We start from the raw sequence: 25044 nt of genomic DNA on the forward strand, positions 1-25044 counted from the left end.
GAACCCAAGTCAGCTGTGACCTCCATGTGAGAGTTATGCCCTCCCTCTCAATATCCTATAACAGCAAGGCTACAGTGTCTCTCACCCGTTCTTTGGTCCATGGTCCAGCAGCACTGTGGGCAACAATGTAAGCTGCTGTCTGGCCACATCCCTGAGGCTCAGGCATGCTGGACAGCTCCCAGAAATGTCAGACGCTGCAGTTTTCAATCTGCTGGCCACTAGCTTGTGCCTGGCCTGGGATGGTGTGTGTGTTGGAGTTTCCATGCTTCCTTCTTGCCTAGCCCAGCCACAGTTTGCTTTGCCCAATAGTGGAATATCATATCATATATTCATTTAGCCCATTTTCTTTGCGAGTGGTGGCTGTCCCTAATGTCTGAGTTTCTCCTGGTTGTTGAGAGAGAGTGTGTGCGCATACAGGTTTGCTATGCATTTACTCGGGTCCCACTTGCCTCGTCCAGGCTCCGCATCCCCACCTGGCAGACCAGGGATTCTTACAGACCTAGAACCCAGGAGATCTCATTGGAGGGGACGCAGCCGGCTTTCCTAAGCGCGCCTGAAGGGCCTTTTACTCCATTAACACATCCACACATTGTCTGGCAATCAGAAGCAGCCACGGAAGGTTGGGAAACTTGGGGGGGGGACGGGGAAGAGAGAGAGAGAAAAAAGACCGCTCTTTCCCAGGCGCTTCCCGTTGGGAAGCCGCGCTGTGTCCGCCTCGTCGTCAGGCAACTGCGGTAGACACCTCTTTTACCCCGCCGATCCCCGTCATGCACCGCGTGCCCGGAAGCGTCGGCGACTGTGGAGAACCAAGTGGACAGAGGGGGCGCGAGGAGGAGGAGGAGGGGGCGGCGGCGAGGGCGAGTGGGGGCGGAGCCTAAGCCTCTGCGGGGCCTCGCTCCGTCAGTCGCTGCTCTGAGGCGTCTGTTGCTGTTTGTTGTTTTCCGCCCAGGAGGGGCGGCAGGGAAGCTCGCCTTGCTCAGCCGCCGCCGCCGCCGCCGCTGCTCTCCCCCCGCAGCCCTGGGAAGATGCCGCTCTTCACCAGCAACCCATTCGACCAGGATGTGGGTGAGTCAGGAAGGAGGCCCGGGCAGTCAGCCGCCTCAGTCTGGGCCCGACCCACAGACTCCTCCTCGCCCTTCTGCCTCCCCCCCCTCCCACCCCATCGCCAGTCCGTCCTTCCTTCCTTCCTTCCTCCGTCGTCGGTACGACCCCCTCCCCATCTCCTCGCGGGGGTCGACCCGCCTCCCACCTGCCTGTTTTATCCCTGCACGAGGGTCCCGCCTCGCCTTTGTCAAGTTCCCTTTCCCATATGTCAGGCGGGGTGGGGCTTAGCTGTTGAAAGGCGCGTCATGTGCCTTTCCATCGCCTTTATTTTCATCTTTTAAAGCTGTTAGGTGCTAAGAGAAGACAAGGGGTCTCTTCCCCACCCCACCCCGCCACACTTTTTTATTTTACAGGGTTTTCTTTTAGGTTAAAATCCGCCCCAGAGCTCAGGAAACGTGTGGGTTGGTTCTCCTTTTATCGCTGCAGCAAATCTTAGGAGGTAGCTTAGGCTGACAGAGTGTGACTTGCCCAAAGAAGTGCAGTACATTAACAAGTTACACGTTCTTTCTTTAAATAAGTTGGTTACACTTGGTAGCTCTCAGCCCTTTCTATCTTTCTATCTTCTCTTCTCCTACTAAAGTACAGTGGTACCTCGGGTTACAGATGCTTCAGGTTTCAGATGCTTCAGGTTACAGACTCCGCTAACCCAGAAATACTACCTCGGGTTAAGAACTTTGCTTCAGGATAGGAACAGAAATCACGCGGCAGCATAGCTGCCAAGTTATCCCTTTTTAAAGGGATTTTCCATTATGCTGAATAGGCTTCCTCGCGAGAAAAGGGAAAACTTGGCAGCTATGCGCGGCAGCGGGAGGCCCCATTAGCTAAAGTGGTGCTTCAGGTTAAGAACGGACCTCCAGAACTAATTAAGTTCTTAACCCGAGGTACCACTGTAATTCCTCATTGAGTGCCTATCCAGTAACTTCTTGTTGTTGGGGCTGCTTCAGAATTCCTGTAAAAAGACGGATGTGATTTTTAGATGGGCTGCATACACATCATTTGTTTAAAGCCCTGACACCCCTCCTGGGAACTGCAGTTTGCTTCATGCACAGGTGCAGTTCTCAGCATCCTCAGCAAACTATGGCTCCCAAGGTTCACCAAAGGGGAAGCCATGGGCTTTAACTGTGTGCGGCTTCCTGTTCCAGTGGTTTGCCAGGCTGCATTTGCAGTTGCACACTGTTTTGTAGAAGGTCTTATGGGTTATAAAATCCTTACCCCCCTGATTAAAATTACTTGTCATAGATAGGGTTGGCTATGCACTTGGAGGTTACAGCCATCTGTGACCTACCAGTGTGTATATATATGGCCAGCTTTCTTTCCCACATACACAGGATCATTGTATGTTATGGTCTCTATGGTACATTCATAATACAATGTCTTCATTGTAGGAATTGTTTAAAATGACTCTGAATTGTTACCCATTCATATTTGGCTTACTTCTAAAATATCTTCTCTTTTTGGTAAGAGAAAGGGGAACTAAAGATCAAGAGGCTTGGGGTAGATAGGGTCAATACTGCACAGAATTTAACACTAATGACATTAATATGTTGGAAGCAGCTATATAATATGGAGAGAGGTAGCAGCTTTCGCAGTCGTAGTTTGATGACAACAGAGCTTTAGCAAGATTTTTTCAGCTGTAAGTTGGAATTCATTCAGCTCATGACTGGCTGACTTCAGTACAGTATTTATGTAGAGTCATCAGTGATTCATAGAAACGTGGATGTTTGTCACAAGGTCACACCTGTTAATGTGGGATAGTCTGAGAGAGCTGAAACAAAGTATGAATGCAACATGCAGCTTTTGTATTATGTCTTTAGATGCAGAAATCCAGGGAAAACTATTGTTTCTGAAGAGACTGAGCATAGAATGTCCAGCAAATAAGAACTTCCTTGTTCTGTCACTCCAAAGAGGGGCCACTGGACAGCTGAACACACAGTCTTATTCAGATGTTATTTTTTTTATCAAGATTTCCCTGGGGAAAGATTGGGAACAGACAAGTTCATATAGCAACTTTCCTGCCTGTCCTACACTTTCTTCCTACAGGGGAAATTAATGTGTCAGCATCAGGGGAGCTCCTGTGTTAAAAGAACTGGAATTTTAAGCTTCAAATGTTTGTTTCTCCCATAGTACAGAGAAGCAGGGAGAGGGAATGAATGTGTTTGCACAAGCCTTGAGACCTTCCAGTTTCGCAGTATGTGTCAAAGGGATGTCCAGACAGGCCCTAGAAGTGGTCAGCCAGATGCTGCTGGGAACCTCAGAAATGAGGTGTGGTGGATGTAATGGCTGATTCATCATGGATCGCAATGAAGGATTGTGCACTACCATAAAATATATTTGATTTGTTTAGTATATCTCATGTAGCTCACTTATGAAGTTGTCCAGCACTCTAGTAATGTTTGAATTGAAGGTAGAAGAAACTGATGACATGCAAAAAACGTTTGTTTTTGTCAGAGCTTACACGGTGCTTCATTGAATTCCTTCTCTCCCTCTGTCCCACACTGTGTAGTGCTGTATGGATGAACTGTAGTGAGTCCAAGCAAAGCATTGGGTCCACAACTTTCATCCATCTCACTTTTCAGAGATTTGGTTCCCTTTCAGATAATTTTTGGTTGTTCCGTTACACATGCTAGAAAACCCAGTTTATGATAAACACTAGTAAGTTCCTAAAACAAGCCAGCTTCAAACCATTGCTTGCTAAGGTGACTTATGTAATTAACCTGTCAGCATTCCTTGTTCAAACAACATGACAAGCCAACATTATTTGAAAAGGATACTTTTTAACATTACTTTGTGAGCACAGTCACTGAACTCAAAAAGCTCACTACAGCACTGTCAAAAGTTGGTCCTTTTGGCTAAACATTTATAGTAAAAGGCTACATCTTGCATTAATAGTAAGTATTTAATTTTGTTTGGGAAGCAACACTGCAGATTCTATTCCTGAGAATGAATTCCATGGAGCAGCTAGACGAGAAGTCATGTAGCTTCAATATGACCGTCTTTTTCTTTCTTCAACTGAAAGAGCATTGTGGTGGTAGCCATAGCTTTCTTACCAGAGAAAGTTGTTGCGTGTCGAGACCCTGTAACCACCCCCTCAAGGAGGAATAAAAACACTAGGACACAGGATAAAAGGTTAATGTTAATGGGCAAATTTAGGCCACAACTTTATTGGTTACAGAATGTGAGCTGAGCGGAATTGGCTTAGGCATTGAGTAGACCAGGCTATATGTGACTCCTGCCTGCTGTGCAGGAAGTCTGGTAGGGTAAACCACCGGTAGGGGGAGCCCCGTCAATGCAAACCAACTTGAGCTCACCCCTGGGTTCCCGGAAGGGTCGTGGCATGGCCCTAGCCCCGCCCCGGGCTTCGGACAAGATCCACACCCCCAGATTCCTTTAACGGAATACACCTACGCATGGAGGGGCAGGCGATGGCCAGGCCTCCCCTCCCCCATCAGAAGGTCACCCAATGCCTAACCGCAAAACCTTACAAAGTTGTCACGATGTTGTTTAGCAAACTGGGCTTAACCAGGAAATCTGATCAGTGAAAAAAATATAGTTGTTTAGGTCAGAAGAGGGCAGAAAGTAAATCAGGATTTGCAATAGATTGGCAAGGATTCCTCACTTGGTTGTTAATTGCAACAACAAAATTTCCACTTATAATAGGCTGCTGGAATAAAAAAAAGTTGACTGGGCTTGGGGTTTCATATGAAAGGACTGGGAGTTCAGTTCTGGTAGTGAAAATTAAGTTCAAAGCCCAAAAGGTATTCAGAAATACATCCTGTTATTTAATTATTACTGTATATATTTTGCATGTGGCACTGCTTGGTAGATCCTTGTGTTGAAGTAAAAAAAACCAGGCCTGAAGTCTTCCCACAAGCCTGTGGGCAGAGTTTGATCCTTTTTAATGTAATTATTTTAATTAAATAAAATAAAGCCTCAAATTAATTTAGTGCTGCTTTGAATAATGTGTTGGTGTACCATAGTATACAGCATTTATAAGTTTTTAAATTAATAATACCAGGGATTATAGAAATAATGCAGTATTACATATTTCTAGTTTTACCACCATTGGGCTTCTGGCCTTTTTTGGTGTTGAAACACTGTGATGGCAGTCAAATGCTATTAAACCCACAAGGCTCACATGTCTTATTCCTGGGTCCTTGAATGCTATCTTACATTTTTTTAAAAAAAAATGTATAGGTTTTAACTTGCAGTTAGAATACTTAAGGTGGCTTTTTATTGCAAGGATTTATTTTGTTACAGATTTGTTTATTGTGGACAGCTGGTGCTTGACCTAATTACTGTTGAATATATATTAGTGTTGGTAGACAGGACAGTGCTTTGTTCTTCCTCTCCTACTAGAGGAGTGAGCCAGTCTGGGCTGATAGCAGTATTAGCATCTTGCAGGTTTACTATAGTCTGGAAGCTTTCAAAGGCAGAAATGCTGTTTTATGTCATTAGTCCTGGTTGAGGGAAGGTAAAGCATTTACTTTAACTTAAGTGGCAATAATGCCTGTCTTTGGGCAAGCCATGATGATATTTGGATGCAAAAGCTGTATTGGATATTAAAGTTATAGAAGACCCTTGCACATAGTACCCTTGCACATAGTACAAAATGGTTTAGTTTAATAATTCATGTACTAATAATTATTTATTTAAAATATTTTTAACTTTGTTGTGTGTGAAATATTATATTAAAAGATTAAGCAAAAAAATGGTAAGCTTGTGAAAGATACATGAGAATGAAAGCATGTGCCCAACTGCCATAGTGCTGAATTGCTGGTTTCCTGGCAGAGCAGGATATGCAGAACGGTCTCAGCTGCCTCAGCAGACTTTAAAGGGAAGGAACAGTAATGATAAGAAAGCAGTCTAATTCGGACTTCTGGTCTGCTGCGGAGGGAATGGCGGCGCACTCCGTGTTGTCCGAGTAAAGGATGACACGGTTCTGGCTGTTAGGGCTCCGGGGATGAGCGCCAGGGCTAGGCGCCCCCCCGAAAACCCCCACGGTTGAGTGGGGACCCCAGGGGTCCAGCAGAGCATTGGAGAATTTGCCGAAACTCCGACCTTCCCGTCACCGCTTTTGCGAGGGGGAAGGGGAAGAGGCTTGAGTCCGCTCACGGCTCCATCACATCCTACAGCCAAAGCCACAAGCTGTCACCATAAGCAGTGGAATTTCCAATTAGAGGTAAAAGCCAAATAAAGCTTTAGAGAAGAAATTAGGCATAAATTAATTGATTTGGCAAAACGGAAGCTAAAAAGGAAGTCAGCTTCTGTTTTCTGCGGACAGGCTCTGCAAGGGGACTTTTTGTGAATGGGAGCAGAGCACAGTAGCAGCAGCTAATGGAGACTTTTTAGCAACTTTGAAATACAAGAGATCTCCCCTCTTTTGGATACATATTGGTTACAATTATGTCTGGTTGCTCTTCAATAGAGTAACATTGACATACAAGCTGACAGTTGGACAGAGATACAATTTGACAGATTGATATCTGGCAGAGCAGCAAAAGACTCCTGTTTAAAAAGAGTTTTGGAAATGCAGGAATTAAAACTTTAAACCCTGGAATTTGGAGGCACAAACCGAAGCTAAGCAGGATAACTCTCTACCTATTTTGGGGGAGGAATTTCCCAGAAAGGAAAGAGAACCTGGAACAACTGGAGTTGGGTAACATGAAAATGATTACAGATGGTATATTACACCTGTAAAAATGGCAAAAATGTACAAAACCGGGTCAAACATATGTTGGAAATGTAAAGAAAAAGAAGGTACTTTATATCATATGTGGTGGGGATGTAGAGAAGTCAAAAAAATTGGGAGATGATATATAATGAATTGAAAAAGATGTTCAAAATGACATTTGTAAAAAAAAAAAACCAGAAGCATTTTTGTTAGGGATTCTAGGACAAGACCTGTCAAGGAAAACAAAGAACGTATTTATGTATGCTACAATAGCGGCAAGAGTCTTGTTAGCACAAAGATGGAAGAATGAGGAAATCCCAACAAAAGAACAGTGGCAAGAAAAACTGATGAGCTATGCGGAGTTGGCAAAGTTGACATATAAACTACGTGAGAAGGAAAACCGTGACTTCAAAGAAGAATGGGAACTTTTTTTTACAAACTATTTAAAAAGACAATAAAAGGATCTGGACTCCTTGGCAGGTTTTGAATAAATATCCACAATTTATTAGTAGAACCCATGATCTTATTGCCACAGAATAAGGCAATGATATGTACGATTTGATAACATGCAGAGAATAATATCTATAAACAACCCAGAGAGGGGAGCTGTCAGGAGACCACCAGGGATCAGTCTAATTCAACCCAGCCCCTGCCAAGACTCTTGTGCCTATATTACTGTTCAATCTGCTCTATATCTTGGAAATAAGGCAGGCTACAAACTGAAATGCATTCTTTTGATTATCAGTCTTGGAAGTTCTAACAGGTCATAAGACAGCTTTCTGACTTATCTTCTTCCCAGATTTTTTTTTTGGGGGGGTGGATGGGGGTGAAGTTTAATTTTTAGTAGAGATCGATGTAGCTTCATCTGGCTGTGTGCTAGTAGAAAGGAATTGATTTGGAAAGGAAAATATTATGTGTGTGCATAGCTGTCAACCAGAGGTTTCTTGAAGAACTAGAGCCATACAAGACTGTGTCCAAGATTGTTTGGAAAGCATTCTAGCCAGCTGACATTACAAAAAAATAAATCTGTCAATGAATTCATAAAAATAGTCTTGCTCATTGCAGAAGCAGCACTAACATTATACTGATGGCAGATCTTTGATTTCTTTGTAGAAAGACATACAAATTTGAGTTTATTATGCAAATCAAACCATTATCATCTTAATTCTGTTTTTAATGTATATTTAGGATTGTATATTGGGTATTTAACAAACTTAGGTTTTACAACTTAACGTTACTCCAGGACATACAGCAAATGGTTTATTTTTGGTAGTTACATTCCACTTGTAGCTATGTTGGATGCAATAGCATATGTATTGCAGAACACCTGAGGAATGCTTAAGGGCTTAAGTTCATTATGTACAGCCAAGTTTTGTGACTTGGAGGAAAACTGTTTTCTTTTTATTCTAGAACTGTATGTATTCAGAGGTTGAATTAGCAAACTGGCCAGCTAATGATAGCATGGGATTATCCAATCAGTTATAAAATGTTGAAACAGCTGGGAGTAGTGATACTACTGAATTTCAGAAACAGGAATGAAACCGTGAACTGAAGGTTTTGCTCATTGCTACTGCCTCTGGGACCAATTCCATTCCCCACTTGCAGAACTGATATGAAAGCATAACTGCCAAGTTATCCCTTATTTTAAGGGATTTTCTCTTATGCTGAATAGGCTTCCTCGCGAGAAAAGGGAAAACTTGGCAGCTATGTATGAAAGATGATTGATTGATCATTCTCCTTCCCCCAAACATATCCTTAGGAAAGAGAATGACAGTATGGAGAACTCCTGGATGTAGAGAGTTTCAAGCCTTGCCTGAAGCCTCCAATGCTGCGAGCTGCTCCCCATTGCTGTCCCTGCTTGTAAGGCAGTGATGGAGACCCTGTGGTCCACCAGATGTTGATGACCTCTTAATTCTCATAAGCCTGAGCCAGAAATGGTAAGAGTCCAACATCTGGAGGGCCACAGGTTCTTCAACTCTGTTGTAAAGGTTAGATCTGGAAAGAAGGAAGGGCTGGTAGCAGCAGAGGTATTACACAGTGGGCGAGGTGGTAAAGCCCAAACTGAATTGGCCTGTCCTAACTTGTTTCAAATTTTCCTAGCCCCACCTTTGGATCTGACTATAAGTCAGAGGAATTGTGTTTTTGAGCTACATTTCAAGGCAAAGTTCAAGCAAGTACATGATAGTGTAGATGATTATGATTGGCTTGCAGGATCTACTGGAGCGGCTGCAACAGAAATGTGTTGACTTGACAAACCAATGTGCTAATGTCTTGAGTAATGAGATGCCGCTATTGAACATGTTCACACCCTCAGAACTACAAGCGTGCTATGTTTTCTTCAGAGTTCATATATTGCTTTGTTTCAACCTGAATTTCATACAATGCTACATTAGTGTCAACATAATTCAGAGTAGAATGACCATATCAGTTTTGATGCATTTATATTTAGAGTTGATACTGAAGTTTCACTTACTTGGTAAAGTTCACCCCAAGCCTTTTTGTGTCATTTAGAAAAAGCTACCAGTGAAATGAATACTGCTGAAGACTGGGGGCTCATCTTAGATATTTGTGATAAAGTTGGACAGTCACGAACTGGGTAAGTATCCACTTCTTGTTTGAAACACTTCATTATTTTATTTGGAAGAAGCAGAAATAAAACTAGATAAGATCAAACTGCACGACACCTGCTGGGAAAACTAAGAAAACCAAATGTGTTAATGCCAAGTTATGTACACTGCAGTCATAGCCCTAGAATTTTCGAAAGGCACTGGAAATTTGGAGAGTGCTTTCAGCAGAATTGCTTATGTGACTAATGCATAGTATTTTCTAAAAAGTTTCATTAGAGACTTTATGTTGTGTTTTGCAGTATTTGTGTAACGCACTGCTGAAATCGGTTTGATATTTATATCTTGTTTCATCACCTTTTTTTGGCAGAAATTAAGCTCTTCTTGAATCTTCTTTCTGAAATGATCAAGCAGTCTACCATCTAAATTTTCCTCTGAGTTATCTAAATATTGTCACCTGTTGAATAAAGTGCTTCTTTTAAAAATAATTTCTCATACCATTTAAAAGCACTTTAGAAAGAGAGCTTAGAGCACACATCTCGTCTTAGCAGAACCATTTGGTTGATTGATGTAATTTATCAACTCAGTTTCCTCTCCCCTGTACCAATGTGTCATAGTATTGGCATGTGTAAGAATGTAGTGCGCTTTACAACTTGGTTCTGAAACTTTTTTTTTGCAGTTCTATATTGTAGGAGTTTTTAAACAAAATGTTTGGGATGTAACTCAAACCCATCATTACTGACATAATTAAATTGTCCTAAATTAATTAATTTTATGTCTAGCATCTGCATTATTCAAAAAAAAAAATGCTGAAAATGAAGGTTGCTTTGCCTAATTCCACCCTTAAAATGCTGTGCTACAGTCTCTCTAAGTGGAGTTTTAGTGAGAATATTACTTATGGTCTGTCTAATTTCCTTTCATCCAATAATTAATAACTTTTTCTTATCTGCAAGTGTTCTGTGGACTTAGTTCTGCTTAGTGCACTTAAACTTGAGCAATTTTAATCAATCTGGGAGTTGGGGGAGAAGGATGGATGTTGATATGAGAATTATCCTTTAGCTTACAGATTGGATAGATGGCAAATAGATCCCTTCAAATCTTGTCACTCCATGAATCAACTTTGCCTTACAGCATGAGAGTTTATTTCATTTAATATATTGTTAGGTTGCCTTTTAGGGTCAAACCTAAGGCAGCTTCAAACATATAAATACAGCCATCTGAGACTCTGGCTGATAATTTGATAAACACTTTAAATATAAGGCCTTGAATGTCATATTATTTTTTATAACTTAAGACTCAACAGGTTTGCTGGCTGCAAGAAAATGAAATATGTGCTGCTTATGGAATAGAGCATATATTTTAATTAAAGTATCACCATGAATGCTAGTTTTTAGTGCTAGCTTAATAGATTGTGATTATAAAGTGCTGGTCTATGGGCCTAATAAACTGATTGATTGATTGATTGATTGTGGTTATATTGATAAGTATTTTAAGTTTTGTTGAAGTTTTTTCCTATTTATTTGCATATGAGTTAATAAATGCAAATTATTCATTTTCCTTCTAATTATTTCTATAGAAAACTTGACAGCTGCTTCTTGGAATAAGACAAGTTCACAGTTTTGTACAGTGTGAAGTGACCATGCTATGTCACAGCATTTTCTATAATTAGTAGTGTTAAGTATGAAGCAGTGGTTTGTAAAACAGACACCACCAAATATAGATTACTCAAAGCTGCAGTGTAACTTAAACTACAGCTTCCTTTATGTGGCAGGGTATCAGTGCTTTATGTTAAAATGAAATCATGAATACACCCCCCAAAAAAGCTGCAAACATTTTTTTTTAAAAAAAGGAATCTCTTAAAGATAGAAATCTAAATGTTAGCTGCTATTTGTCATATTAGTCAATATTGTGCGAAACAGCTACCGGTAAATTTCCTCATTGGAGTTTTTTGAAAAAGCAGATGGGCCACATTTACTCTCCTTTTGCTCACTAAAACATGGCATGTATAATTGCATCTCCATACTTCAATAAATGCAGTATCTATTTCCTTCACATACAAAATATCTCTTGGGAGCAGTTAGTTACACTCTGACAGTAATGCAGTCTGTTAGCTTCTGGTCTTCTACAGTGACCTGTGTCTTCTCATACTTTCTTAGATGCTGAAACCTCTGTAAATAGGCTGCTGTCTGGGATGGCTAGAACATTGGCATTTGTACCTAATGCCTGAATCTTAAGTTTATCCATCCTTCTGTTTGAGTTGTTTGTCATTCAAGCCCTTTGTTGTAGAAGTTGGGCCAGGAAACGACTGATCTCTTGCTATTTTTGTTAGGTAGTGCACTCTGTGTGCTAAGAAACTCCAGATTCTAGCAAAGCCTCCCAAGTTCTACAGGGAGCTAACTTTGATACAGAATTGAACTGTTCATCTTGCCTAGAGAAAATTTGTTATGGAAAGTCAGGCTACAAAAATTCCCTGGACTGAGATGCCATAGGAGGATATACATAGGATAGAAGTACACCAATTTTGGCTTAGTGCATTAAACCAGTCATTATTTGTGGTCTCCACCAACCAAGACTTGCTACTTGCCATTGCCTTTTTCACTGGAATATTCTTGCATCAGAAAGCAAAAAAATCTCATTGAGGGAAATGAATACTGTATTATCTTTGCACAGGTTTTGTTGTTGTTGCAGAAAGCAACATCAGAATCTTGCAAAAGCCCTTGATCATTGCATTGAGGGTGTGCCACAGGAACTCTTGTGGCAAATTGTGTTATGGAGTGCCTCAGTCATTTTCAAACACATTTCCCTTAGCTGCTAGATTGTAAAAGAGGGTTTTGCTACCTCCCAAGTGGCTGAATCAAAAGCTTGCTCTTACTCTCTTGTTGTGTGTGTCCATCCCTTTCACTGTATTGCATATTGTTGTTTATGCCAGTATATTAAAAAAACCTGCTTATCTTATTTATCAGGCCTAAGGACTGTCTTCGGTCTATTATGAAGAGAGTGAACCACAAGGATCCCCATGTTGCTATGCAAGCGCTGACCGTATGTGGCCTTTGAAAAAAATAACTTTGCTTAATTTTCACGTTTTACTATAAAATACTTTAGTTCTAATCTCTCTCTCTCTTTCTCTCTCTCTAGCTTTTAGGAGCATGTGTCTCAAACTGCGGTAAAATATTTCATTTAGAAGTATGTTCAAGAGATTTTGCTAGTGAAGTAAGCAACGTGTTAAATAAGGTATTCTATTTTGAGTCTTTTAAATTTGGTTATGTCAAGTTAAATGAATCCTGAAGTGGGGTAAAATATATTTGGGCAATGGAGTCATAATATGGATGAAAAGAACCTTGTTTGTTGTTACAAAAACAAGAAGCATTTTGTGGCCCTTTAGTCCTCAAAAGCTTGTGCCATAAATTTGTTAAGTCTTTAAGGTACCAGAGGGCTCTTGCTTGTGACTTTAGAGTGGTTTCTGAGATAAAGTTGTTAATTTATAACACTTCCTCTGCCTTCTGATTTAACTTCTTGTTGTCAAATGAAATAGAAGTACTTTATTGTCACTGTACCACTTGTTTACAGTGAGATTAAACGAGCCCCCTCCCCCCATCTCTTAGTCCTTCTCACTCTGTGTGCTGTCGTAAGACCAGCAACCCCTAACATCAGCTGCAATGTTGCTGTCTTCCATTCAGCAGCCTCACGGCCCATGGGTAGAAACTATTCTTTAACCTGTTGGTGCGGCTGGCCCAAACTAGTGTTAGGTGGGTTTGGGTGATCTCCCAGAGACAGAATCTCATACTTGTCAGGACATCTCTCTTTCCTCTTGTCATCTGAATACAGTGTGTAGATGGCTGAGGATTAAGACTACGAGGACTCTCAGATTTTAGGGAAGCAGGTCACACCTATGGCTTGGGAAATCTGAGCCATTTTAGAGCTAGTTTGATCTGTAAATAAATGGAAAGCCTTTCTTAAATCCCGAAAGCTGCTAACTTAAATATATATCCTAGTATTGATTTCACATGGTGGCTCTATTTATATTTTAAAGGAGCGCTTAATGATTTGAAGTGTGTGTGGGGGGGGTAGATTTTAAACTGGTTTGGGGTTGATATGAACAAACATGGCAAACAATTTGTGCTTCTTTTTGAGGGTTATAATAAACAGCACTGAAATCAGTGTGAAAAGTTAGTCATTATGTTACATCAAACTGATTTAAGTGGGACCCAAGTGCAGTTAACATGGGCTAAAGCCAGTTTTGTTGCTATGACTCTGGAAATGGTTTTTTGCTAGTTGAATTTTTTTGGAGGGTTTTTTTTTTAAAAAAAAATTCTGTTCAGATTTTATTACATTATTTTTATACTTGTATTTTATTTGCCTTATTCAGTGGACATAGTCCAGAATGGCTGCTTATAAATAAATGGCTGCTTACAAATAAATATATTTGTAAACTATATTAGCATTATCCTTTTTACAGGGTCATCCAAAAGTCTGTGAAAAATTGAAAGCACTCATGGTGGAATGGACAGACGAATTCAAGAATGATCCCCAGCTTAGTCTGATATCTGCAATGATAAAGAACCTTAAGGAACAGGGTGTTATGTTTCCAGTTATTGGTTCACAGGTAAAGTGCTAATTTGCAAAAACTGTGGTTAATGTGAGATGTAATACTAAGAAGGCCTACGAATTATCAGTCTGCTGTTCTGCTTCCTGAATATAGCTGTTGTTGATTCTTTCCCGTGTCACTGTTCATAGAAATGCACACCAAGTCATTGTTCTCAATGAAGCATCTCTTTCTCATTTTAAAACTCTCATCTTCTGATGCAGACCCTTAACAATGCCAGATTGACTTGGTGGCCATGGAAAAGTTAGAGAAGAAGGTCCAAACATTTTGTCTGCCAAAATGGTGTTGCTAGATTACAGCCTTAATTTACATGAGCGAAGATGAGAGCTTTGATATGTCAACGGCTTTCACTGAAATAAGTTTGAAATCATTAATACAGTGGTACCTCTACTTACGAATTTAATGCGTTCCGAACGCACATTTGTAAGTAGAAAAAAATTGTAAGTCGAATCCCATAGGAATGCATTGGGAGAAAAAATTCATAAGTCGAAGCAACCCTATCTAAACCGCATCCAAGATGGCGGACGGAGCTCCATTCGTAAGTAGAAACATTCGTAAGTAGAGTTATTCGTAAGTAGAGGTACCACTGTATATGGGTGGGCAACATGATTCTGAAAGTGCATATAGTCTCAATTTTTGAGTGGTGGAAATGTCAGCCCTACCCATCATTCTGAAGAACATCCATGTGGCTTCCAAGTTCATATCCTTTGTAATGGTTTAAGTTGTTATCTGAATATGGCTCAAGCCTACATCTTGGAAGGCAATAAGTGCAAATGATGCACGCTACCAGTCCATGTTTTCTTGATTATTTTCATGGCAAGGGGACGTGTGTGTAAAGCAGTGGTAGGCAATTTGTAGCTTTCCGATGTTGTTGGCCTGCAATTCCCATCAACCCCATTCAGTATATCCAATGGTATGGGAGTTGTAGTCTGGCAGTATCTGGGGGACTACAGCTTCTTAAAATAAGTAAGTAAGTAAATAAGTTTGCTCGCTTGCTTGCCAAATAATTAAATTTGGCAAGCCAAGGGCAGTTCACAATATAAAAACACAGAAATAGATAACTGACAAAACAGGTGCCCCCCTCCCAAGTTTAAAAGGCCATGGATTGTTTAATTAGCCACAGGTCTGGGAAAAGAGGAATGTAGAAATAATAATAATAATAATAATAATAATAATAATAATAATAATCATCATCATCATCATCATCATCATCATCATCATCATCTGTCCACTCTGGGCGGCTTCTAGAAGAATATAAAAACATAATAAAATATCAAACATTGAAAACTTCCTGATACAGGGCTGCCTTCAGATGTCTAAAACTTGTGTAGTAAGCTTCTCCATGATTGCCCCCCCTCCACTTCTTCACTGATCAGAGATTACAGCATCTGGGAGCAATGTTTCTAAGAAGAGAGGAGAAAGGGCCACAGAAAAGGCTGGTGAACCAGATGGCAAACCCACAAACCAGAGGTTCCCCATTCCCCAGCAAATACCACCTTGCTAATTTAACAGACCATTCACAAAATGTTCTATGACTTGTCAAGAATACTGTAACAGAAATTTACCCATGATTTCTAGTTGCCAGTTCAGATGTAACATGAGATGAGTTACACAGCTCATTTTGAGGAAGGTTTTTCATTTGCGTGCGCTGAGGTGACCACTAACCATTACTGCGAGATGAACTCTTAAAAGGTCAGCTTCCCCCGCCCCTTTCTCAAAATAAGCTGATTATTCCCCCCCCCCTAATATTTTTCTGATATGGTCACAAATGCTGGATTTAATACATTGCATTGAATTTTCAAATAACATCTACCCTCCCTCTTTGCTCCTGTAAGGCTGCAGAACAAGCAAAAGCAAGCCCAGCTCTAGTAGCCAAAGATCCTGGGATAGTAGCAAACAAGAAGGAGGAAGAGGATCTAGCTAAAGGTTGGTTATTGCTTGATCAGAATCTTCAAATGATCACATCTCATGATCGGGGCTCCAGATTTCAACCCCTCTCCCCACGGGCTGGATCCACATACTGTGAATAGAACAGTACCATTCCGATAGAGACGGAAGAGGGAGGTGATTATAGCAGATTCCCCCTGCCCTTTGAAGCTTCCAGCACCCCCTCAGTGCTGTCCCATAGGCTTCCCTCATGTGAATAAATTCAGAGAGAAATCCTTATTTTGTTTTTCCTGCTCTTAAGTTAGATTTATTACTTTTTTTCCCAGCTATTGAATTGTCACTTAAGGAACAAAGACAGCAACCAACGCCGCTTTCCACTCTTTATCCAAGCACCTCAAGCCTCTTAACTAATCACAAGCATGAGGGCCGAAAGGTTCGGGCTATTTATGACTTTGAAGCTGCTGAAGATAATGAACTAACATTTAAAGCTGGAGAACTTATCACTGTACTTGATGACAGGTAAATCTGCTGGAGTCCACAAATCACATTTGCATAGTAGATATTTGGGGCAGGCAGACTCGTGAAGCTGCAATTCACAGCTGACACTCTTGCAAGCTCCATTTACTAGCGCTTCTATTTTGTCAACCGTACAGGATTGTGATATAAATCTTGAAGCCCTTTTTGCATGCTTACTTCCAAAGAGACCCAGGAGTTTTATATCTTAACTTCATTGGATTGGATCCAGAGTATGTTGTCATTTCCATAAAAGTGAATCCTGTATTGTCTTTCTTTCCATATTGTAATGAACCAGAAGAAAAATCAAAGGCCCAAGTGGCTGCTAGAATGATGAAAGGGCCTCTTGAAATTCGTCCTTCAAGGTGGATAATGTTTTTGACCATTGAAATCTTCCTCTCACATGCATAGAATCATAGACTTGTAGAGTTGGAAGAGACCGTGAAGATCATCTAGTTCAGCCTCCTGCAATCCAGGAATCCTTTTGGCCAATGTGGTGCTCGAACCCACAACCCTGAGATTATGAGGCTGATGTTTTCCAATCTTTTATTTGTAATTCTTTTATTTCTAATCTATAGTGATCCAAACTGGTGGAAAGGTGAAACACATCAAGGGACAGGATTATTTCCTTCCAATTTTGTAACTGCTGATCTTACTGCTGAACCAGAAATGAGTGAGTAATGTAATGTTCACATAGAAAAGTGCATTGCTTTTAGCACGTTAAAGCTTAATACATCAAATGCAAGTCCCTGTTTTACACCCCTCTCTACATAGATTATATAATTTTACAAACAGTCTTAATAGTTATTTCTTGAATTGTTGGCTTTATTATTTGATGGGAACTTTTCATAATTTTGCCCTCTTAGAATAATTTATAATTTCATAATTTAGCCCTCTCAGAAGGACTATCTCATGTAATAGAAAGCTTGATACCCCCCTCTGCATATTTTCAAATATTGTTACAAATGCAGATAAGCAAAGAGGATGCCTTTTGTCTCCAGGAGAATACCCTGGGTAATGCTAGATATGGTCTATTCCCTTCACTGATCCCTTGATGCAGGGGGAAAGAAACATCAAAGAAAAGTATTCTGTAATTTTTTTAATGTGGGAATCTCTGATCGTGTGTGCCATCTTGCAAAGTCAGACAGGTTTTGTAAAAGGCTCCTGCTTCCACCATTCACTTATTCCTATTACGTTAGCATGCTATCCCCAAGACCCAGTCCAAAGGCAAGTTAGGGTTGTATTCAGTATAAGTCTTACTCTGAGTAGACCCATGGAAATTATTACCCACGACAAAATTAAGGCCGGTAATTTCATTTGGTCTACAGTAAGTAGGACTTAGTTGTCTACAACCCTTGGTTTAGAAAGCCTAGATATCCAAAACTTGAGTCCTTCCTAGCCTGAGTATAATATGAATAAAACATGAATGTCTAAACTTATGTGACGATGACCCATTTTATCTTCAATCTTATTTTCCCCCATTGGCTTTACTGGTGTGTGTGTTAGGTGGGTACTTCTACTTATCTTTGCTTAATTCTAAACGTGCATTGAGGCAGTACTGCATGTAATTTCAGTATTGTACAACTATACATGAAATATGTTTTTGAAAACGATTCCCTCATTCTCCCCCCCCCCCATTTTTTTTTGGAAGATTCCAGTTATTGAAAACTTCAATATTAGCATAACGGTGAAGAGGCTTGAGTTATAACTCACTGGTCTGAATCTTAAATCTGCCATGCCCTAGTTGGTTTAACTCAGCACACTCCCTCTGAGCCTGTCTCCCCATCTGCAATGTGGGAGATTGCGATATTGATTAAACTTGTTATAACAATGATAAGAATGCATGTGAAGTGCGATGAATACTTGAAAGTACCTTGCAAATGTTAAGATGGTGATGATCATTTGTTAAAAAAACAGAAACAAAAACAAATATCTATAGACTAGCATCTGGATCCCGAGTGACTCCTGCACTCATGCACAGAGGTCCCACTTATTATACTCCCAAAGTCACACCCACCCAAGCTTTGAGTGGCACCATAAGAGGTGACTGTCAGAAATAAAATTTGTTCTTGCCACCATGTGTGAACAGCAGTGTTTTCCACTTGCTGGTGGTGATGCAGTATCTTGTTCACAGAATCATATTGAGACCAAATACCTTTATGTCATGAACTATAAACAAAATCCCTCGATTACATTTTTTCCCCCTCAGTTTAAAATTTTGTGTTTCTGTTCAGTATTCTGTCAACTTATATTTTCGCAGTGAAAACCGAGAAGAAAACCGTGCAATTTAGTGATGAAGTTCAAGTTGAAACAATTGAACCGGAGCCTGAACCAGCTTTTATTGATGAAGTAAGTACAAAAATGTAGACCAATAAGGGGTGTATGATATTATTTATAAAAAGTTTCAGTTTGAGACTTGGAAGCTTTTTTTTTTCAACTTACGCAAATACTAATGCTTTTCTTCATTTTTAAAATGTGATTAGATTTTTTATAATAACTTCAATTTTTTATAATAACTTCAAATATTTTTATTTTGAAGCAGAATATAATGGCTTTCTTGTGTCTCCCCATCTTTGTGCTTCACTTTCTGTCTTAATTTAAAGAGGTAAAAAACCAGGGGAAAAAAACCCTTGTCATATTCATAAATATTTGCAGTTGCAACACTAGGTGGCAGTGATGCTAGTATAAGTAACATTAACTACTGGCACTCCACTTCAGAAATTCTTATAGAGTGACAGTTGAAAGCAGCTTATGTGTGTGAACTTCTTGCGCAGTGTGTTGTGCACGTGGATGTATTATTATTTACTTGTATATCAAAATACTTGCATATAAAAAGTTGCAAAGAACCATGTTAGTAGATGTGCAGTTTCCAGAGAATGCTATTTCTATTGTATTCCAGTTAACTAATCAATTTAAATTATTTTAGTTTAGAAAAGTCTCCAATTAATTGACTCATTTATTTATTATTGTACGAACTTACAAAAACTGTGGATGAGAGGCAGCATCTTCGAAGAGGGAATGCTTCTTGCAGCACTTTAAAAATAAAGTGTGTGTCCCCCCCCCCCTTCAGAACTATAATGCTGTGCAGTTTAGTGAATTAAGTAATTGAGGTCCGTATAATTTTAGATTATTTGTTTGGGTAACTACAGTATATGCATTACAAAAAATTTAGTTGGAAACTTCCACCAGGTGTGCATTAGGCAAGGCTCTTCATAGAAAGGACATCTTTATTGTTAAGACCCTGAGAGGAAAACATGCCTATTGTCAAACCTGCTTGTAGAATGTATTGTCAGTGCTGGCACTGTTTCTCTCATAGAATGACAGAACATTAACAGTAAATAAACAGTGCATGTAATGCGTTTATTAGAACACTTCAACTGTGCCCGTAGGAAAATGCAAATAGTTTCTCATGCTGAAGTGGACCCTGCACTTAATATTTCCGATTCAGCAGCCACCCATATGCTACATGCCAGACAACTTGTTAGAATTGAAAGTTTCTGATCTTTTGAAAGCACTTTCTGATATGTCATGGAGGTCTCCTGTTGGGAATTTTTTTTTTTTAATGCTGTTGGCTGTGCTGAAGTCATTGCGTGTGCTCAAGTTGCTGGGAGTGCCTAAAGTAATTCTTTGAAACATAAAATTATGGACTGCTCATAGATCTAAACCCAAATAAATAATGTGTGTGTCCTATTCCAGGATAAAATGGACCAACTGTTGCAGATGCTGCAAAGTGCAGATCCAGGTGATGACCAGCCAGACCTCCCAGAGCTGATCCACCTTGAAAGTAAGCTTTCTTTCCCCCTGTTCTGTCCTCATTGTCACAAACAAGTTCCCACCTAAGGACTAACAGGATGCTAACTCCATCATTTCTCTCAAATCTTTACTTGATTATCTCAAGTCATCTTGTTTGTTTTGTTGAAAGTCTTCTCTTTTGTATAATTTTTTTCTTAGCTAGCTTGATGTTCGTTATTAAAAAATTCTTGTGATTTATAGTTTTTTCTATTTACATTGTGTTTCTAGCAATGTGCCATCAAATGGGACCTCTCATTGATGAAAAGCTAGAAGATATTGACAGGTAAGAACAGATATCGAGAGAGAAACACCTGATATTGCAAAGCAGCAATTGTTTTGTTTTAACCACTTATGTGTCTTACTTCTGAACTTTGTAAGCTACTCTTGAATCCTTTTTGGACTAAACAATGGAATAAAAGACCCTTTAAATTAAATAAATAACTTTAAAATGAAATGGGTTTATAGAGATAGGGTAGCTATTTCAAAACAGAAGGTCTTGTGCATTTTCAGTAATGACAGCTAATGCCGCTTTTTTAAAGTTATGGACCAGACATTTGACCAGTATTTGTACATAGACAACTTTCTTTATATCCTGTAGTAATTCTTCATGGTAAGGACCACAATTCCATGCCCCCCCCCATTTGTGGTCATTTTCTCATAGTAGGAGGTATGGATGGCTTCCCTGGCAACTATCTGTTAGTTATCTTTGATTGCCTGTGTACTACTTTAGGCAGGCATTCAATTCTCTGTGTTACCTCCTTTCATGAAGTTTCCATGCCTGGTTCCCTGACATAAATTGAAACATCTGCTGTCTCTGTGTGGCATTTCTGTTCTTTAGGCAGTTGGAGGAAGAGGATGGAAGGTGCCTTAGTTGTTGCTGTCAAAAAGCATGAGAGCTCTCTTTCTCTTTTAAAGACTTGTGACTGCAACTTTACCCTTCCTCCATTTGCAGTAAAATGATGCCTCCTCCAGTGGATAATTCAGGGTTGGGGAGCCTGTGGGCATCCCAATGTTGTTGGGCTACAGTTCCCATCATCCCTGATCATTGCCTAGACTGGGGCTGATGGGAGTTGTATTCCAAAAGCACCTGGAGGTCCAGCCACCCTATGATTAACTATAAAGCTAGTATCTGTTTTGCATAAAATAATGTTCATTGATATTGAAATATTTCACTCAGGAAACATTCTGAGCTGTCAGAGCTCAATGTGAAAGTTATGGAGGCACTCTCATTATATACCAAGTTGATGAATGAGGATCCAATGTATTCAATGTACTCAAAACTACAAAACCAACAATATTATATGGCTCAGTCCGGTGTTTCTGGCTCTCAGGTATGTATTTGGAGGCCGTAAAGATATGAGGTAGATAATTGTGTTGTGCCATTGGTCCAAGAAACTGGTGGATAATGCATATAATTCAAGTGATAAAGCCAGTTATGTATAGTTGAACCCTTCAACATTAACATTTATAAATTAATAACCTGTGAGGCCTATGTTGGGTAATTATTTTCCTTCGTATTGTTGGGAAGCACTTAAACCTTAGTCTGGAGACAGCAGAGGGCTTCTGTACCAAATATGAGGAGGTTATATTATCTAACAGATTTCACAAAACATCATTTACTATGCCTCCCAATTCAAGAGACACAAGAAAATGCAACTTCCGTGCATTCTGGGAGGAACTGATCCAGGCTTGGAGTTTGTAAGGGTGGGGTTAAGCCCAGTGGTGTGGGGATGTTCACAATGGGGGGGGGTGTTAGAGTCATTAGTTAGCACTGTTTACATAAACTAGCTTTTAAAGTGGTGACTATTAAGATGGTTTCGAATCTTGTTTTTATGGCTTTAAGTGGAACAAAATAATAAGCATTAGTTGACATTAGCTTATTCCTGTGTTTATCTCTTCCCAATATGTGTTCTTAGGTTTATCCAGGACAACCTCAAAGCAATGCATATTTGGTGGCAGGAAATGCACAGATGGGTCATGTTCAAGCCTACAGTCTTCCATCAGAGCAACTACCACCTCTGAATCAAGGCACAATTACTCCAGCAGCAAGCTCTGGATTACCTAGTCAGCCAGTTCAGACATCTTACACAAAGTAATTGTGAAACTTCAAATATCCAAATCTTGCATGTAACGTTCGCTAGAAATGCTTAAGGGAAATAATAATTGACAACTTGATCTCTAAAGCTATCTTTGTGACACCTGCAGTATGTTTCGATTGGACATTGTGTTTCAGGTTACAGAAACCTCTGCTTTCCTTAGGTTTGCAAAACAGGATCAAAGCATGCGGTGGGGTGGGGTGGGGAGACCTGTTTGTTTGTTTTTAAATGAAGGGTCCAATTTTCATTTTTTTTGTTTTGTACCTATTATTAGTCTACTTACTCTTTTTTTCCCCTCTCACCCTTACCTCTAGCACAATGGTTGGTTCTGTTCCAGGAAGCACATATTCTAGCCAAGCTTCAGTCTACAGCCCACCCCCAGCTGCTACTGCTGATGTTGCTGCTTACCAGAATTCTGGAACTATATCTCAGGTGCCAAACTATAACTTAGTCGCCTCATCTCTGCCGCAGCCACCAGGCAGCCAACCACCACCACCACAGCAACAACCTCCATCATCACAACAAAATACTTATTCCCAGAAGGCACTACTATAGGATAGAGGACTTCTGATTCCTAATCTACTCTAACCTCTGCTGACGGCAGTTTACAATGTTATGAGTTTATTCCTTTAATATCTTAAACGTGGGTTATCCTCGGCTTAATAGGAATCTTTCTTGGTGAACAAGTATAATGATTCTATTTGCACTGACTTTTTAGGATTATTATTTTTTTAATTTGCAAAGGAATTAAAATACTTAGGACATTTAATTCCTTTAAAAATGCCTAAAATTGGTACAAGGTTATTTATGTCTGCTGAAACTGGCTAGTTTGTGACGAGTCAACTTGGCAAACTGTTGTGGCATATATGTTTATGTACATATAGTGTGTTTGTGTTAGTGGCCGTTTTGAATTACTATGGTGATCATGTGCATATATAACACAGTGTTAAAATAATTTACTGTTTTATTAATCATGAACAGATGGAACATGTTCATGGATTTTATAAGGATGTTTGTTCAAAGTGTAGGAGAAGGCTCTAACCTGCATATCACAAATACTTACTGGCTATGGATATGCTCTTGAAACTGAACTGCCTAGTTTTTTCATTAGTTGTACATTGAATGTGAGTGTGTCCTTCCTTCCCGTAGCCTTTGGGTGCTACTAGATGACACTATCTACCAAAGTAAGGGGTCTAGAACTTCAGGCACTCTGCATTCAGAAAAGATTCTGCTTTTATGAATAATGGTTTCAAAATAATAACTTGCAAGCTGCTAAACATATGGGACCATGAAACACATCTGAACCATTTTATCTTTATTGTTTAAATTATGTAACTTACATTTCCATGCTAGTTTTGTGTCACCTGAATGCTGAATAGTTATATTCTGTGTATGTTGGTGGAGATCACACCAAAGACAGAGAGGGGGCACTTTGGATGTGAGTGAGTGGCGTTTTTAAACTGGAACAAGAAGAAACACTACATTTATTAAAGTCTTGTTAAGGACTGCCATAATTGTCAGATTGCTTCGTTATGTGTATGGTGTTAAAATATTGTGGCCTTTTTATCCTTCGTAGTTTCTGTGTAGTCCCACAGTATGTCTTCTGCACCTAATGCAGATCATCTCCCAAGTACATCCGGAAGTTCTAGCCATGGAAATGGTGTTTATGCCCTCTGCTTTCATGGGGAGACTTCTGGTTAACTGTTCATGCCTTGAGCGGTGGAGCAAGCTTGGTTCTCTCTTCACAGCAGCTTGGGGAACATTTTCTGTAGAATTCATCAGCGAACTTTAGCATTTATCTGAACATAGTATAGTGGGTACCTCTTTCTCTCTTTGTTTTTGTTTTTTTTTAATTCCACTTATTTCTTTCTACCTGCAGGTTTGGCTGTTTTCCTGCAGGTATTTGTCTCTGTCTCTTGCTGCACACTTAGGGCATAGCTTTTTAGAAGTAGTGCCTGATAGGCATTTAAGAATTTCCCACCTTGCAGGAAACAATATTGGGCATTATGAGATCAATCAAACAATGGGTCTTTGATCTGTGAGTACAGAGGAGATAATCTGTTCACTATTGGCTCATTTGGCACCTGTTGTGGTACCCACCACATCTGTTTCTGCTATCCCTTTTGCTGTTGTATCTGCTTCGAGTGCCAGCATAATAGGTGCTTTGGGTTTGGGTTTCTAAGTTTGCCTCAATAAATCAATATCTAATAGGTGATGAATAAAGATTGTGAATGACCTTCTGACTAACCAGGAACCTACACAGAGGATGGAGGACATATACCCCTTTGAATTCCTCTCCAGGACCATAGGATGACCTTGGATCATATGCTCCTCTTGGTCTTCGAGAATGCTGAGAATGCTTCTGCCTTCTCTCAGCCGGAGGCACCTATGTCTCTATTTTGCCCGATATTGTTTAAGTCAGTGGTTCCCAACTCTTCCCCCCCCCACTCTGACCTTTTGAACATTGCTGAGAGTCCTTGCGGATTTTCTGTCTGTTCTAGCAATGAGAATGTGCTGTGCTAAGTGCTGTGTGCTTTTTAATTGTATTTTTATAGACATGCCATGGGACCACCTGAATGAAGCTTGTGGACCACAGTTTGGGAACCTCTGAGCTTTGCCACTCCTCTTAGCTCTTGGGACCACAAATCCAAATTTCAGACACAATTGGAATGCCGAATCAGCATTCAGATCATTCTATCACATCTGCAATGGCATTAGTGGCTTGGGAAGAGCAAGATCCCAGTGGTGCTGACTAGGATTGGTCCTCTGAAGCATTCCTGCTTACCTTGCAGAGATGCAGCATTGAGAATAACG

At 40.1% G+C, this 25044-nt stretch overlaps 1 protein-coding gene across 3 annotated transcripts; it reads left to right on the plus strand.

Annotated features, from left to right (window-relative positions):
• Positions 1-851: 851 nt before the first annotated feature.
• STAM (signal transducing adaptor molecule) lies at positions 852-23744 on the plus strand. 3 transcript variants are annotated; one of them, XM_060280792.1, is made up of 15 exons: positions 853-1065; positions 8535-8712; positions 9287-9371; positions 12303-12378; positions 12475-12570; positions 13796-13942; positions 15778-15868; positions 16156-16348; positions 16921-17015; positions 18603-18691; positions 20039-20126; positions 20363-20417; positions 21312-21465; positions 22051-22226; positions 22545-23744. In XM_060280792.1, exons 3-15 carry the CDS (start codon positions 9304-9306, stop codon positions 22783-22785), a joined length of 1569 nt encoding a protein of 522 aa, XP_060136775.1. In that variant the 5' UTR covers positions 853-1065; positions 8535-8712; positions 9287-9303; the 3' UTR covers positions 22786-23744. The 3 variants fall into 3 exon arrangements, with proteins under 3 accessions (XP_034985337.1, XP_060136775.1, XP_060136774.1); XM_035129446.2 differs by lacking the exon at positions 8535-8712 and having other exon boundaries at positions 852-1065; XM_060280791.1 differs by having other exon boundaries at positions 8535-9371.
• The last annotated feature ends 1300 nt before the right edge of the window (positions 23745-25044 follow it).

This window comes from Zootoca vivipara, chromosome 12, assembly GCF_963506605.1.
Source record: "Zootoca vivipara chromosome 12, rZooViv1.1, whole genome shotgun sequence".
Lineage (NCBI taxonomy): Eukaryota > Metazoa > Chordata > Lepidosauria > Squamata > Lacertidae > Zootoca > Zootoca vivipara.